The sequence below is a fragment of the Erigeron canadensis genome, chromosome 4 (genome assembly GCF_010389155.1).
Source record: "Erigeron canadensis isolate Cc75 chromosome 4, C_canadensis_v1, whole genome shotgun sequence".
NCBI lineage: Eukaryota > Viridiplantae > Streptophyta > Magnoliopsida > Asterales > Asteraceae > Erigeron > Erigeron canadensis.
In genome coordinates, this window is record NC_057764.1 from 32,484,614 (window position 1) to 32,503,358 (window position 18,745).

Here is an 18,745-nt window from a genome sequence, read left to right on the forward strand (position 1 = left end):
ACCATTTATACTCTCATATCATATCAATATATATCAATATAAATATATAATGAATTTACATTCATGTTTATGTAACTCATTTGATTATGAGCGTGACATATTTGCGACTAACAACATAAGGTTTTTGGTTCGACTTCAATTCGATCGGAGTAAGTCATGTGTCCTCTAATGATGGATTAATTATTAACCGATGAGTTAAGTTGCCGATTCTTAAAATATTTTCACACAATTTATCTTTGATTTTTTGGCAAATGGAAGCACTTTTCGTTTGAAATACATGTACGTACCTGCTATAATACTGCACGCATGATGCATCGAGATAAATATAGGTGGTTGCAATAAAAATTGGGGTTGCAACGACGGCCGTTATCTAGCACTAGTGGTATAAGAGAGCGATGCGTCGGTCTTTTTAATCTGTTGAAAATCAATTTTGGAGGGCTTTTGTCCATACTTTAAAGCATTTAACTCATGTTCAAACAAACATTAATAAAATAAGTAGTGGAACAAAACAAGTTACGACTATCAATAGTATTTGTTTTCGACTACAAAATATTTGGTCCGGCCCGTAGCTAATTGAGTACCTATTAGTAAATTGATATACAGATCGATACAAAACCGATTGATCAATGATTGACATATATCCGTCCGGTGTTTTGATTTATACATAAGGTTCTATCATCATGTTTTAGAGATAAGGGTCAATTATATATTGCAAATAGTATACAACACAAAAATGGCCAAATTTTATTAAAGTCTCGCCTAATGCATGTACCATACCTAGAGGATATATGTATAACATGATAAAGCCGAACTTTAGATATATATCTTATCAATTTCTCTCAACATATACGAATATAATCATTTTGAATTTTACTTCCATTTTAATTACATAGGTTAAGCTATTAAGGGTTACAAATTCAAAAGTTTATGCATATTTGTTTAACGATATTTTTTTAAACAACATATTTTATTAAAACGGTAGGAAATATATTATCTTAGAAATTTTACATAAAGAGAAGAGAGTTTTTGAGCCGATCGTCCCACTAAAGCTAGTTATTCATATACCTAGCACTACACCATATATAGATTATATAACAATCGAATCGAAAAGAACCATGTTTCTCTTGTTTGTACGACCAGAAACCTCCTTGTTACGATATCACCAATATTCCACCAAGCCGTAATGATAATAGTCTTTGATTGGGCGGTTCGTTTTTAATTTAAAGGAACTTAAACACTCGTGGAGTCTACTTGTTTCAGTTCAATATATATAGGAGCCATACGCCGGCCCATACCCACTCGTACTGTGTTTTACTATTAACATAATTTTGTGTTTTATGTCTATTCCGGAATGGCGGGGTTTGGCTAAAAATAGTTTATAACGAACTTCAGGTGGTACTTAATTCCTAACACATATGATGTTGTCTATTGAATTACCACCATAAGATGATTAAGAAAACATGTGTTACATCTTAATCTTAATTATGTATCATATGATAGTGTACATAATAACTAATATATGACGAGCTACATGGTACATGTGCGTTGCGACGGATATCATGGACGACGGTGGCCGGGTATTGGTGATGATGGACGGCGGCGGTGGTTATTCACGGAAATAAAGGGGGTGTGTATTGTTTTGGCATACCATAAGAAAGAATATTTTGTGTGTTGTTTTGGAGAGTGAAAGATAGAATAAGGATATTTATGTTTTGTTTTAAGGGAAAGGGTAAAAGAATAAAATCACATGTTCCAATTTGTAAACTTTTCAACACCCTCATATAATTTTTAATAGGGAGTATAGATAAATTCTAAAATTTTACTAATAGATAATATGGTCAAATTAATCCTACAACAATTGCTCGTCTTATGACTATTTCAAACATCATATCAAATCAACACACAAGTCAATTCAAAAAGATAAAATGTAGTCACGGACGACTTGAGCCTATATATTCGTTGAAAATTAATGTAACACAAACTATTTGTAAGGTGACACAAGCCTAATTAACTTGAATTAGTATCATAATTCACACTTCTAGTTTTTCCAAGTTGGTTCTCAAACCATCCAAAAAGTTTTGGTAAATGATCAATTGTTACAAATTATAGCAATATAAAAGATAACATATTAAATAAAGATATAGGTTAAACAGTTACAACCAAAGCTATAAAAGATAACTTGGCATCTACACTAATGTAATGATGATCGACAAGTGTCACAAAAGTGTTATAATATAATATAATATATTTATAGTAAATTATTATGTTACCATATGGTCTAGAAAATGTTATACAACTGCATCCAACTCACAAATTGGTATTTTTTTGTTTTTAGATAACAACAATTCTAAATTTGTTCTTCTACTATACTGATTGGTAATACAAATAGTACTAGTAAATATCATCATCTATTTATTCTCTAAAGCAATAATTAATGAGCTAGGGAATATTTGGATGAGAATGTCGATATAATAGCTTGCTCAAGTGTTTCACAACTTTACTAGCCAACCAAAGAAATATCTTTTAAGCTTTTCAACTTTATGTGAATGTCGACTTAATTAATGGCTTAAAATGCTTTGTTATTTAGGATATTTTATTTTATTTCTTTTTATTTAATTTTTCATTTCTTGTGCAATAATTTTGTACTAACTAATTCTATACATTTTGACTCTAGCTAGTTTGTAAATTTTGAAACTTTTGTCTATAAAATATGTCATAAGAAAAAATAATCAACCCCGAATGTACAATTGTAACATATATTAAATCGCTTTAAAAAAGTCGATGCTCAACGAGCATATATTTCTTTTGAGCTAGACTAAAAATCGTTGTAATCAAATACTATACTTACAAAGAGAAAGAATAAAATAAAATTTAAAGTCGTATGTTTTTTTATCTTCTCCGTAAAGTACAACTCACTGTACCATTCCTCATAAATTCTTCAATAGGTCCCATAAAATGGCATATTATAAACCCCACTCCTCCATTTCCACTTTCCTATAATATTCATCCCACAAAATTTTCAACCTTGATTCCCGGCCACCATTGACTTCCGGTCACCGGAATATTCTTAGGAGCTAATGGGGTTCTTCCCATGTCCATGCACATGCACATTGTCTAAACATTCATCAAATGATAACCAAGAGGACGACTTGTCAAAATCACAAGGTATTGATCATTTCGATTCTAAGTCGCTTTCTTCTCAACCAAGTTTGCCTTCCGTTGCCTCTTTAACATCAAATTCACAACCACCATCAACCACCGCTAGCCATCACTACATCACCACGTTTAAAGCCCATACATCTTCTATATTTTCCCTAGCCCTTACTCAAGAAAATCTTTTATCTGCCTCGTCTGATGGCCAAATTCGTATCTGGCCATCATACGGTGCAACACAATTGTCATCACAACCACCAATTGCTTTCTGCTCATCAGCAGTAAAAACAATGGTTGTTTCTGGTGACAAGCTATATACTGGTCACCAGGACCATAAAATCCGTGTTTGGAAATTAGACACGAAACAAAAAACAATCAAATGTTTAACGACTTTACCAACACTCAATGATCGACTTATGAAGTTTGTGTTTGCAAAAAACTATGTTAAAGTAAGAAGGCACCAACGGTGTACATGGGTGCATCATGTGGATGCAATTTCGGCGTTGGCCTTATCCAAAGATGGTTCGTTAATTTACTCGGGTTCATGGGACCGAACGTTCAAGGTGTGGCAAACATCCGACCATAAGTGTTTGGAGTCGGTTTGGAACGCGCACGATGACGCAATCAACGCCATTGTGGTGTCTCATGACGGGTATGTTTCACTACTAATTTGTGTAAATCTATTTTTTAGTGGTTTGGATCTACCCACTACTTTTAACATTTAGAAACACATGCATTTTTTAATTCATAGATAGATATTTACATATACGTACATAGGGTAACACTCCGATGAGAACACTTTTAAAATAAGAACGGTGAGAACACTTAAAAACATCATTTTGATGCATTAAAAGTCCATAAAACTAACATAGTGTATAACTAATTATCATTATTTAAATGTTTAACAACACATTGATTCTTCAAAATCGAAAAAATCACGTTTTTTTTGCATCCATCTTGGATGCATATTATCAAAATGATGCATCCAACAAAAAAACGTGATTTTTTTTTATTTTGACGGATCCATGTGTTGTTAAACACTTAAATAATGATAATTAGTTATGCACTATGTCAGTTTTATGGACTTTTAATGCATCAAAATGTAGTTTTTAAGTGTTCTCATTTGTTCTCATTTTAAGTTGGTTCTCATTTGATTGCCACCCTACGTACATATATATATATATATATAGGGATTGGGTATTGTAAAACAAATATTAAAGTAAAACAAATAAGACAAGATCTTGACCCTTAGATCATGGTTAAATTGATGCACGAAGATTCACAAAGCAATTGATGTACGATGATTTTTATGATGCACGGTGATTATCATTATAGAAAAATCTATTGTTTTATTTGTTTTACATTAATACTTGTTTTATTTTACCTAAAACCTATATATATATATATATATATATTGTGTATATATATATATATATATTGGAAACTTGGCACTAATTATCACCATTGGTCTAATGATAAGGAATTATGGGGTGTTTGGGTTGTATTTTCGAAATAGATTATGCATTTATAAAAATACGTTTTGAAAAAACATGTCTTACTACTTGTTTTTCCAATACCCGGTTATCATCTCTGTGAAAACGTATATAATTACTTTTTCAGTCAAGTAGTTTTTCTATTTATTTATGTTTTACAAACGTATTAATCAGATAATCATTTTAAAATGCGATTCCAAACACCCCTTGTGTTGTCTTATAAAAGGTCTCAGATTCGATTAGACATCCCATAGGCACATCTAAGTTAAAAACAGCTCGATCGTCATCCCCAAATAATGGAGTTATGTTGTCTTAGAGACGTTTTGTTTTTTGCTAATTTTTTTGTTACTTAATCCTTTAACACGTTAATTTAATACATTAACAATATACACGTATATAATTATATTTATACATATGCACATATATGCATAATGTTTCAAACGTTAAACATGTACAACTTTTTAATATATTGTAGTGTAATTTACACGGGGTCCGCTGACCGAAAAATCAAGGTGTGGAAGAGATATTCCGGAGAGAAAAAGCATAAGTTAGTTGACACATTGGAAAAGCACAAATCTGCGGTGAATGCATTGGCCTTAAGCACGGATGGGTCCGTTTTGTATTCGGGTGCATGTGATCGGTCGATAATCGTATGGGAAAAGCCTACGGGTACTGGCGGCGATGGGAGGCATATGGTAGTGTCTGGTGCACTTAGGGGTCATAGTAAAGCCATTTTGTGTATAACGGTTGTAGCGGATGTTGTATTTAGTGGGTCAACGGACAAAACAATTAGAGTATGGAGAAGAGGTATTGATGGAAAAAGTTATTGGTGTTTGGGTGTATTGGAAGGACATAAAGGTCCAATAAAATGTTTGGCTGTTGCATTGGAGAGTTGTACAAGTGATAGTCATGGTGGTACATCTTATCTAGTTTATGGTGGGAGTTTGGATTGTGAGATAAAGTTGTGGAAATCATGGGTTCCTTTTCTTTAAATTTTATTATTTTTGACCAATATTTGTGTGGTTATAGATGATTTTTGAGGATTCTAATTCATATGTAGAAACTAGTTCTGTAAAAATGATAAGGGTGATATGTGCTAAGTAGTTATTATTAGATAGATTGTAGAAGTATTGTACATTAGTAAACATGAAATCAAATCCTCAATGAGTCATTTCAATCATGTATTCTAATATTTGATAAACCACAATGAGTTATTATTGACCATATGTTTTGCTTGGTAGTTCGTATGCACATGTAGTATAATTTATGACGCTTGTTTTTGAAACTATGCTAGGGATGACAAAAATACCCGTACCCGATGAGAAACCCAATACACGTACCTAATTTAACCGGGGAATCCCCGAGTTAATCGGGGATGGGGATGTAAATCTAATCCCCGATGGGGATGGGGACGGAGATGGGAAACCGTAAATCCTCGATCCCCATATCTGAACCCGAAAATACTATATATTAATTAGAATCACTTGTTTCTTATCTATATTCTAGAATCAATTTTAAGTTTAAAACTTTTGTTTAATACGTTTTATGTGTTATACTTAATTAATCATTTACTTAACATATATATATATTAGTTTATACTTAGAAAGAAATATCGAAATACACATTCTTCTACATATCTTCTATTAAGATAAATTCATGTTCATTCAAAAAAAGTATTCCCGATACCCGACGGGAATCCCCGATACCCAATGGGTACATGTATGGGGATATAATTTAATTCCCCAACGGAGATGGGGACGAGGATGTGGATTACAAGTGAAAATTGGGTACGAGGATGGGGATTGAGATCCCCGACAATCCCCGTCCCATTGCCATCCCTAACTATACCTATGCATATATATAATGTACATAAACGTATGTATGTTTAACATGATATTACAAGCACAATTATATTAGTAAACAAAGGTCTTATTTTTTTATTTAAAAAACTTAATAATTAACACTTAGTATTAAGTCAGATTTCATGTCTTTATAACTAAATAAACAAAAATAAATAGGTCCAAAGACATATTTTATAAAGAATATGATTAATTATCTTTATATATCCTCAGTCTTCTTAGCAACTAAATCATGAAATATAAAACAATCAAAGAGTAAAATCAAAAGATATATGAATAAAGATCTTTTAAAATTAATCTAACTATGGAGGTAAAGTCAAACAATCTTTATTTTTTTTATTAATATGAACATAAAGATTTAAATTTAATTTTTTAAAATTTTGACAATTAATATTAATCCAATGGTTAATGAGGTTGTTCGTCAAATTAGATTAACTTTTGAAGATCCATATACATCTTAGACATAATTAATAGATTATACTTATCAAAAAAATAAAAATATTTAAAAATTATTATGAAGATTGGTTAGAAAAGTATATTATTACTCATTTTTTAAATGCTTGGAACAAAGTTTAACCATGCTAAAAATTTTGTATTTTTTTTCAATGTTAAATTTGTCATTTCATAAAAGGGTTAATAAAAGAAAATTCATTATGTAGCTTGTTCCCTAAGGAGGTCTTCGACCCCTCTTCGATGGGTCTTCGACCAAGAAGCCATAAGGCCTCTCCCTAAGCCTTCGTCAACCACCTCATCGACACCTCTTTGACCAAAAAGACTTAGGGAGCATCTCGTCGACTGCCTCATCCTTCAAGCAGTTTCCATCCACCGAAGAGCATAGACGAAGTGGGCTTTTTTCTTATTCTTTTTTATAGAATCTGGTTTTTAATCTATATGTATAATTTTATATATATGTGTGTTGTATATGTATGTGTGTGCAGGTAAATATTTACAAAGAAGAAGACATAAATTTCATAATTTAACACTTTTAGTCCCTATCATTTTACATATGGTTTATATATATTTAAAATAATTACAGTTTAGTCCTTAAAGTATTGACTTATTTATAATCTAGTTTTAAAGTTTTCAAAAGTTATAAATATAACTATATTATGTAAAATTAATATATTAGTTTTAATTATTAATAAAAAAAACTTATTTAATTTTGGTTAATAAAATAAATAAAAGTTGTGGAAGAAGGGTTATAGGGAGTGAGTGTGGAAGAGGTGGATGAAGAGAGAGAAAAGTTGACGTGGCAGTGTGAAAGAGGTGTGAATGCGTCTAGCTTAGGGAAAGGCCTAAGGAGCAACTCATCGACCAGGTTCTTCATCCGCTGGCTTCGGTGCATCGATGAGGAATGACGAGAAAAAGAAAGAGGAGGTGGGGTCAGATGTGGGTTTTTGTGAGTTGTGGAAGATGTGTGGAAGAGTGGTTATAGGGAGTGATTGTGGAAGAAGTGGATGAAGAGAGAGAAAAGTTGATATGACAGTGTGGAAGAGGTGTGAAAGAGGGGTTAGGCCGGTGCTTATAGTCCGTCCCCAGGTGCGTCCCTAGGGACTTAGACGCTCGATCTCTATTGACACCCGGTGTCCTCGTCCCCACGTCCTCCCCTTTGTTCTCCGCCAAAAAGATGGTGGACGCTCCAAGTGAGTCCAAACATCAATCTTTTATCTTTTTTTTTTGTTTGTTTTATATATGAGTGGGGTATATATAGGTGTATATGTGTGTGTGAGATATATTATAATTAATTGATGATGTGACGAAGAAGTTCCGAAGAAGTTGTTCTTATAGACAATGAGTGTCTTGAGGGGAGTCCTGGGTTATGTGATACTGATGTGGCATGGAAGAAGCTCCAAGAAGTTGGCCCTTATAAGCACATGCCTTATAGGAAGTGATTGTGGAAGAGGTGGATGAAGAGAGAGAAAAGCTGATGTATCAGTGTGAAAGAGGTATGGAAGAGGTGTTGAATGTTCTAGCTTATGGAAAGACCTTAATATCTTTGAAAACTCAAATATTAACCAGTAAAAATTAGTAATTATATTTAATTACTTTCTATACTAAATTATATGCTTTTGAGTATTGTTCAACTTATTTTCTTTTATTTTGATTTTTCAAATATATTTGATCGTGATAAGTAAATTGTTTGGTTCAAATATCATCTCTCAATTGTGAGTTCCTCAAGCTGCATAATTATAGGCAAAAATGTACCTTGTTCAAGAGACGGTGACTATGAAATAAATTTTACAATCAAAATCAAAATCATATATATAGTTTCTTTTAGAACATGGATATTTTTGAATGATAATTAAATGTTTATTATTAACACCAGTACAACTATGTTAGGAACAAAAAGTACAAAGAAATCCCACGTAGTACAATTGTACAAGAGATGTACTCATGATTGGCAATGAAGTACCATACAACTTGTAGTACATAATTTGAACATGTTAATATATATCCTCAATACACATTAGTCCCCAATTATATCGTGACCACAAGGCATAAATCAAATGGCAAAGACATCCAGCAGGTGTGACATGAGAACACATGTGAAATACGCAAAAACATATTGTACGTTAGTGTTTTTTCACGTGTTCTCAGGTCGCCCCTGTAGGATTTCTATTGCTCGAAACATGTTTGAAATGTGAGAATCGAGTACTAATTGATCTTGTAATGAACAGCTGATATTTTGTTGTTTTTATTTGTTTTCAGGACTGGCATATTGTTGCAAAGCTTCTCGAGATACACTCATTTGTAAGATGATATTGGCTATAGAATTTATATCATGTTATAGTTATATAAAATTACCTTAAAACAAATATGGTAAACCAGAAATAAAAGCATTTTTTTTTACGGTAACTAATTTGTGATTTGTATCCTTGAAATTTAATCATTGCAATTTGCGAGTAGGAAGGTTGGGCGAAAATATTGATGGTATATATATAATGTTTCTAACTCTAACTACAGTCTACAGATAAATAAAATCCAGCCCAACCTGGCCCATAGAAATGTCCAGGTAGTTATGAATTGTGATTTATGACCAATTGACCATGTTTTTTTTTTTTTTTTCTAAACAAAAAATGTTTAATCCTTCAAAATTTCTTCTAAAAATTCTCTTAATCACGAAAGCATGATATGTGAACTTCACTAACTCTCTTTTCTAATTCCAACTCTTAATGTTGGCACATGTTATGATCTTCTAGTAGTAATATATATTTTTAGAATTGTTAGTTGAGAGGATATGTAGGATCCGAACACAATCATTAAGGACATTATTTTTTGAGTGAGGATTCCCTCAAGTTGATACCCAACTTGAGTCAAATTGGGGAGACATTGGCCTTTCGATGAAAATTAAGGGTCAAGATTCGAAGATGATCTTTTAATCATGGCATAAGGATCAAAATTTCCTCAACTTGACCCCTCAAGTTAAAAGTTACTTGAGGGGATTTCTACCCTTATTTTTTTTAAGAAATTGATACCATTTAGAGCATGCATGTTTTTCAACGTTTTACCATTTTGTAGAGTTTCACACCCCAACCCATGGACGGCCCGCCAAGTGTTTTTTTTTCTTATATCATATATATTTATTTATATTTTAAAATATAAGACTGGAAATGGCAAATTTATGATTTAGATTCAAAATTATGTAGCCCATTTGTTTTTATTTTTAGACGGATCAAGTTTGATGTAAAGCCAATTTCCTAGTCATTTATTTATTTGAATTTCTAAATTCTAGAGCCTAGAGGCCACCAGCTCTTTTTCCGAACTCGTATTGGATACTTGAATCCTTAAGATAAGTCGAAACAATTTCCTTTTTTAACCATCAAGTCGGACACCTTCCCGAATCAACCAAGCTATATATAGCCACGGCAAATTCTTATCGACATTTATAAATAACAATCATTTTTATTTTGTTAGAAATCTTATTCCACCATTGTCATGTACAATACTCATTATCATATATCTCCACTTTTTCAGTTATTTAAGTGGAGAGATCGAGCAAGAATCCTCAAGTAACGTAGTAAGAAGCAAAAAGCATCAAAAAAATTGATAGTTAAGGGTTTTGGGCCACGGGCTAAGTTAAGGTCCACCAAAAGAAGTACCCAACCCATGGATCAATTGTTGGACAGTGTAATTTGTCTCGTACTATATTTTAATGTGTATAAATTTATTGTATCCTACTTATTTACGGTACTTGCTAGTTGCCGAATAAAATTTGTTGCTTATAATAAAGTCATTATTTTGTATAAATTAGTAAATTTTATCTTTTCGTATTTTAGAGTTGGTATAAAATCAGGATTCTAGACGTATATATATTCACGCCCAACCTATGTTTTGGTTAATTTGTAAATTTTACAATTAATGAATTAATACAAGAGAACTAGTTTTTTTTTTTTTTAATCTTTTATTTTCATTTACATGTAAACAAGAAAACCCCAGATGACCTGTGGTCGCACGTGCTTTACGATATCTATCCCACCTTATAAAATGATGGAAATTAGGAGAAGTAAATTCTTCGAGTAAAATCCATATATATACTTATGACGATAATGAAAGGCATTTGACCATTAAGCATTAATTGGTTTGTAAGAGTTGAAGCTTTGATCGATGTAGCATGATTTGCATAACCCCTACAAGAAATGTGAGAGAGAGATATATATATACTCGATCACCCAGCAATTAATTAAAATTCATCGTAATTACGTCACTAAAGTCTTCATCCACGGAATTCCAACACAACATATTTGATTTGGTCATTTGGATGTTGGAAAAACATGTGTGGGAAACTGACGATCCGGCCATAAATTTTACTCATAAAAAAATTGTGAAACTAGCTAGAAATATACAATTAAGGATATTTACTTAATGATTGACTTCCGACAAACACGATTTCCAATAGATTTATGACGAGCTCGATATTAAATTTTAATATACAAATTTAAATACAACAAATTTTCTGCAAAAAGACGGTGAAAGAAACATGACAAGTTGAGGTAAACCAAAAAGCTAGTGACATGTAATTTTACTCAATCGATCAATATCTACGTACGGTATTCGACATCATTGATCTATCAATATATGAATCTACGGTATTCAGCATCACTGGTTAGAAGACCTTTTCTTATTATATATTTTCAATTGACACATTGATCGAACTCATTTTTTATCCAACACAATATGTTTAAATCCAAGTTATCCACATATATATATATATTTTAAAAGGGCATTATAACAAATACATACACGCATATAAAACGAATTTGGCCTATATCATGTTGTCAAGGTGCTAGGCAAATAATTGGAGTGGCACGTACATCGGGAAGACGTCGATCGATTAATCCCCAATGCAGGCACGCCAGTGGTCAGCACGCTTGCCGGCTTGCATGTCGGGATGGAGGTCCTATCGGGTAATTAAGGCCTATTTAAGAGTTAAGTTATAAATCATTAAAACAATCTTCCAGACTTACAAGTTTGGAAGCAACAATTATTTCCAAAATAAGAATAATTATGATAATTTTGCAAAATAATCTAGCTTCTTGTGGATTACGATAATATGTAAAGATAAGTTCATAAGTATTTTTATTATTGTTTTAATATATGCTTCTTAAAAGTAGCAAATATCCCCTAAAGATGAGAAAAAAGATGCAATTTCCTTTCTATATATGAAAAAAAAACAAGTGATAAGTTATGGGTTTCATCATAACTATTTTTTCATGTGAGGGCAGGCATTGTAATGCCTAGGGACATCACAAAGTTAACTAAAGGGAAAAAAAAAACGCTTTACTTATTTTATCTATAGTAGTATACCTTAAGGACATCATTCAAATTGTTCATAAATCTCTCTCTCTCTCTCTCTCTCTCTCTCTCAATTAGCAATGATAATGTCTGCTGACCTCTCTCTCTCATCATTAGTAGGTGCCCCCAAAAGATCTTTCAAAACCACAAAAACCAAAGTAAAAAGATCGCTAAAGAGAGTTAGAAAGAAGAAGAAGAAGATATTATATAGGTTTTTCATCTGAAGATCGAAGAACAATAACAAAAAGAAGATTAAGATCGAAGAAGTGATCAATAAAAAGATAATATTATGGGTTCATTGAAGAAGAAGAAAACCCTAGTTAGGTCAAAGGTCAACTCTTATCTCCCTTTGTGATCCCTTTTCTGTCTATAAAGTTAATTTCTTCTAAATCTCTCGATCGATCGATTGAATCGATCTAATGGGGAATGAAAGCATATTGGTCCGATTTGTTTGCTTAGATCAAACAAACCCTAGCTAGCTACTTATCGCTATGTATACGTGTGTTCCTGTTTTCATTTTTGAACAACGATTTCACCTTTTGTATAATTTTCTTGATGTTTAAAGATCTTGTTGATGGAATTATATATGTGATACAATTAATAAAATATATTCATGTTGAGTGGTTATATAAGTTGAAACAAAGAAAGAGGCAGATGTGTATGAAGTTTCTATATTTATGCAAGTATTAATTATTGATGTACATGTTTTCATCATTTAGCTAGCTAGAAAATCTGTTTTGTGAAGAATATTGCATGGATTAAAACATATATACATCGATTCAATATATAGCTTGTTTCGACATCTTTGTTTACATAGATATATATAAGTAGTTAACTGTGTATGTTCATGTTTATATACTACCTGGCTAGCTATATATATATAGGTGTTTCATATAGCCACTTTTAGGTTTTTCGATCATGAACAATATACATGTAAAGTTTAATTGTCTGTCCATTCTACAATTTAATCACCCTAGCTAACAATTAATTAATTATGTCAATACCGATAACTTCCTTCTGATCAAGATTATTCTACTATAAATCTTCATTACAATTACATGTTTATATAATTATGCATGATCGATGAATTGAACTTATAAGATTTAAGAAGAAAAAAACAATAGTGTTAAATTTTTTTTGTAAAAGGCTTCTGGTATAATCAACAAAATGTCATGAATCATGATTGTTTCAAAATGCAGTATAGATCGACCTAATGTTATCTATATCTATACTTCTATACTTCTATACTACTATATAAAAATTATACCCCTATGTTGAAATGTTTACAAATTTGGACATGCAAAATTACCATTTTACCCTTAATTATATAGCTTACACAATCATTCAATAATCTTTTAAAAGATATATTCACTATCCATATAAATCAAATATTTTTGTATTAATTACCTACAAGACTTAACACCGACGCCATCACCGTCACCATCCGTTGACGCCACGTCTCCACCAAATCACAACTAATGTCATCGTCGTCGCATTGCGCGGGTACCATGATCGTGAAATGAAAATGATAAATATGAATTAAATTAAACATGCATGCTAATACATAACATAGTGAAACATTAAAGTTATAAGACTAGAATATATGGTGATATGGTCGGTTTGTATATGAGTATATCTATATATATAACCATATTAGTTGATATTAATAAGGATAAAGTGAGAGTGACGATATTACACAACTAAGTTTAATAGAATATCTCCTCACTTTTTTATTTTTTAAAACAATATTCAGTTATAAAAGCAAAAATCATATGTTAACTTTTAAAAATACTTAAAAAATTGACGACATGAGAAGGCTTTGTTTAACAGCAGAATCAGATGAAGTAAACACCATGAATATATAATAACTAGGTACATCAACCCGTATGAATATATAAAACAGTTAATGATTTTACAGTATCTTAAAGATCACGAGAATTGAAAAGGATAATAATTACTACTGTATAGAAGTTGAATTAAGTAAAGAATTTAAAAGTCAATTTACGCACTAATTAAAGGAAAAGTATTGACCTCTTTTCAATTCCATTTTCATTGGGAAACATATATATATATATATATATATTCTCATCACTTGGCATAATGATGATGTAAAAGAACCTAGATATTGAGTAAGCATCATTTGTTTTTGTTTTTTCTTTAATGACAAATAATTCTATTATTAATTCTAAATTAAATGAATATTTGTAATGAAACGCTAAGTCTTTTGAAAACCCCTGTATAATTTACCTCTATAAATGTAGAATTTAAGTGAAGATCAAACCTTAAAATATATAGCTTAAGGTCAAAACATTATCAATAGACCACCATTTTAAGTAAAACTGAGAACTAATTAACCTAGCTACTTATTAGCTAGCAAGATCGAATACATGGGTAAAGTAAAACTGTATTCACGTACTCTTAGATTTTGATTACTCGTATAATTTACTTTCACATACAAATTTTCCAACGAGTTTAATTTACTCTGCTTGTTTATTTATTATCACAAAATAAACCAAAGAAAACAAACTTACAAAATACAAATAGGGAAATAATGATGAGATAAACCACATAACCATGTCTTTTTGGTATGATGAGGTTTTAACTTTTTTCAATACGTAATTCTCACTTGAAATGATTGTTCCTTTTTCAATTTGTCTCTTGATATTAGTCAATTACTTGTTTAAGATTTTACTATGCAACATTAATTATATTGTTTCCAATAATATATATACTCCCCTTAAAACTTCATCAAGTTTTCAAAATGTTATGGATCATCTTTCTGAGTAAAGTCATATTGACCAAAGCTGAAGATTATTAAGGGCCAGGACTACCTGCATTTTGATCACGTTAGTACAAGCTAGCTAGAGGTTCTTATTTGAGATACAAAAATTGAAATGCTAATAAAATGAGTTGATCAATGATACCCAAAAACCAATAATTGTGGTACCCGCACCTCCTAAACTCATGGGTCCATCCGAGGAATTTAGAGATCGAGATAAAGAGGTTTTGGGTTCAAACTCTATATATGTCAAATGTGCCCTGTTGTACTAAGGAATTGAAGTTGCTTGAAGCTATGTTTTATGGGGTGGACAGACCAAAGTTGCACTTGCTTAAAAAAAGCTTAGCTTTTCACACTATTCGATCAACAACGTAGACAAAAGCCAAACATGCATCGGAATGTAATAAAATTACAATTGTTGAAGTCGCTCCAATATATGTTCGTCCTACAAAGTATCTAGCTAATATCTATATAGTCCTCTTCCCCAGATATTATATGTCCTAGCTAGGCGCGCCGTGCGCACTAGCTTGGGATATATCATTATTTGGAATATGCTGAACCTCCATTATGTCTACGGCATCCTAACATCAATGCATGCTCAGAGTATCAAGATAAAGAGGCCAGTAGTTAGACGTGGTCATTCCAACCAAGTACTCGTAATAGATACGTTTTTGTTTTCAAAGTACTGTTTATATCCATGGATTGCCAATCCAAAATCTTAATTGCCCAGCTTTTTTTGGGAGCAACTGAAACTTCAATTTGACCCCCCCATCTTTTGTCTACTCCAGTACTGCTAGTCTTCAGGGCCGCTCTAAGAATCACATAAGTGAAGAAGTGAAGATACATCAAACTAAGTGAAGAACTGAAGAGTATATGTGATTCTTTGCAGTTCTTAATTGTTACCTTTACAACTTGAAATGTGTCTTAGTGTCTATATGTATAGTATGCAATGCACGCACATTAGCTAGATGTATCTCAGCTTGTTAAACGTTAACAGGTTTGGTGGTCACCATGGCACAACACTCGATATATTTACCATGTATGTGCTTTACCGACTTGTACAGTATGTTAAAAAAATTGTACACTATCATAAATAAATCAATATTTTTTTTTATACTAATATCAATTCTCTTACCATTTACCAAGCCTAACTTGGTTGTGAACACCGTTTTGTATGGTGGTTCGTGTTAATTATGTAAGAGAGAGTTATAAACTTATAATATATAATATAAGATAATAAAAATTCTTTTTCACTAAATAATAGGGAAAGTGATATTGATACCAAATAAATTGATATACCAAATAAATGTTATAATATAATATCTTATAATAGAAAGGAAAATTAACTGACTATTTTTTCTTGCTACTTGGTCTAATAATCTTTAAACAATTTGATTATATGACGTGTTTAATCCATTTATTTTCTTTTCAAATTTCATATTTTTCCAAGTGTATTAATTAAACTAATATGAATATTATTTGGTAAGGAAGATAGACTAATTCCTTAAATGAATATATAGAATATTTAAATCCTTATTCTTAAATATTTAGATTTTAAGACAAAGATTACATATTTTTATAATTCATTTAGTATTGATATTTTGTTTGAATCTTCACCATTTTCTTGTTCAAGGATGATAATTAAACTGCCTTCTATTATTGATTTTTCATTTGAATTTTCATAATTTAATGCATTACTTGAGGTATGAAATTCACTTTAACTTTCCATGTCTAGATTATTACTAGTCATATACAACCTTACAACTTAGCAAAAAGTCAAGAAATTGTTCTTTCTCCATCTTTCTAGACGTGACAAGAGGCAACTAGGCAAACAATACCTATGTCTAAATATATATGCAATTACTAAATATGACATTAAACTTATATTCATACATGAGATAAAACATAATGCACTAACTAATTAGGAGGGAGGCTGGATGAAGGGTGTCACTTGTCAGAAACTCAAAATGAAATAAGGAGTGACAATGCGAATAAGAAAACTAACTTTCTTTCTTACTAACAGCGTTGGGTTAAGCATAATATAAACCAAAAGTAGTGATGGATTTAGACATCCATTCTCATTACTCTACACAACTCAAGCTCTTAGTTGTTCAGATCCAAAGTCCCTTAAATTTAGAAATAAATCCACAATTTTAGCCCTTGTCTTAGGCCCACCAAAATTCTAATGTGAGTATTTAAGCAATAAAGAAGGACCCGGCCCATAGGCTGAGTGAGAGTCAGTTTCTAACTGATTTAAATTTTAATTGCAGCCCATCTGGTTTAAAGACCCATCCAAAACCTTTAACCAAATCATCAAGTTAAGTCATTCTTTTGTATGGTGCATAAAAAGGATTTTAATCACATGTCCTTCTCAAATCTAAGAGTAATAATTAATGTAAAAGTTAGCTATCACTTAATTATCAAAAAATAGGAGTATTCAGTTTTCCATTAATGTCAAGTTACATTAAATCGAATATTAGAAAGGACATGTGACCCAACTTCTTTTTGGAATATTCAGATCATTAAAAGATATATATAATGATCCTTTAACATTTTTAATTTTGCTGAAATGGTGAATTATGTAGAATATTAAAGCTGGTATTATTTGTTTTAAAATTAATCCCAATTTATCGACTTTACTTATCTTCTATATGAAGACATGTTATCGTATACTTTGACGTTTCTCTTTCATAATATATAAACATTAAAATACTATGGGTTTACTAAATAATCACAACGAAATAAGTTACTACTCTATGTAGATGTTTTAATGTTTCAACACATTGTATTTTCGAGATATAATTATAATTTATAAGATGCTTTGTGGTTGATAAAACCATATGTAATAACATATAAGACTTGTCGCAAAATGATGGGCTAGCAATATAATTATGAAAGATGATACGAGAAGAAGAGTTAAATAAATAATTGTTCCCTCACATCAGTTTATTTAAAAATTAAGTTGTTAAGATAAGTGACACTTTCTTTTGTAATGAACTAGTCATACACGAGAGCAATGTTGACTTTTGTAAATAGTCAAGTTGACTAGGAGAAAGGATGAGTGTTAATACAGAAAATGGCAATTAAGGAGGGGCGTCTCTATCTTTGATTAGGTATAATCAACCTCCATTTAACGTTTTACTTAAGTATGAGGCAATGTTTTTTTAAAAATTTTCTTTGATAGCATAAAGAAAAACTCATATCGGGCTCATTCTAACGAAGACAGATTAGTATTGTAGTGTGAATTTATATCTGACAAGATTTGGTTATTTATCTAAAGGCATTATGAACTAGTCCTTATATTACACGGCAATCAACGAATTATGTTAATTGAAACAGTAAAGTTTGCTTTTTTAGTTCTAAATTTTGATTTAAATTGAATTTGATTATTATAAAATTATCTATCGTCGCATGTCATGTAGTTACAAATTTAGTATATTAATATCCATTTAACATTTTACTTATAAGGTTCGAGCTGTTTCCTATATAAACAAACCTCATTGTATTCGTAATTTGTATGAATAGAGTAATCTTATTTTTAATTTACCTTTGATTTCTATATTTGCTTTACAATATTATTATTTGGTAAGGGAGCCATGAGTTAAAAAAGAAAAAAAAAAATTATTTTGATTGAGACAAACACTTATCCAATTGCACCACTTATTCTC

The 18,745-nt window shown here is 31.2% G+C and overlaps 1 protein-coding gene and 1 long non-coding RNA gene across 2 annotated transcripts; both read left to right on the forward strand.

Moving 5' to 3' along the window:
• Positions 1 to 2,957: 2,957 nt before the first annotated feature.
• On the forward strand, positions 2,958 to 5,850 carry LOC122597446 (protein JINGUBANG). The gene is made up of 2 exons (XM_043770038.1): positions 2,958 to 3,805; positions 5,122 to 5,850. Exons 1-2 carry the CDS (start codon positions 3,078 to 3,080, stop codon positions 5,636 to 5,638), a joined length of 1,245 nt encoding a protein of 414 aa, XP_043625973.1. The 5' UTR covers positions 2,958 to 3,077; the 3' UTR covers positions 5,639 to 5,850.
• Positions 5,851 to 9,000: 3,150 nt separating this feature from the next.
• LOC122597994 lies at positions 9,001 to 10,753 on the forward strand. The gene is made up of 2 exons (XR_006323506.1): positions 9,001 to 9,256; positions 10,481 to 10,753. It is a non-coding gene; the product is annotated as an uncharacterized LOC122597994 (long non-coding RNA).
• Positions 10,754 to 18,745: the final 7,992 nt, after the last annotated feature.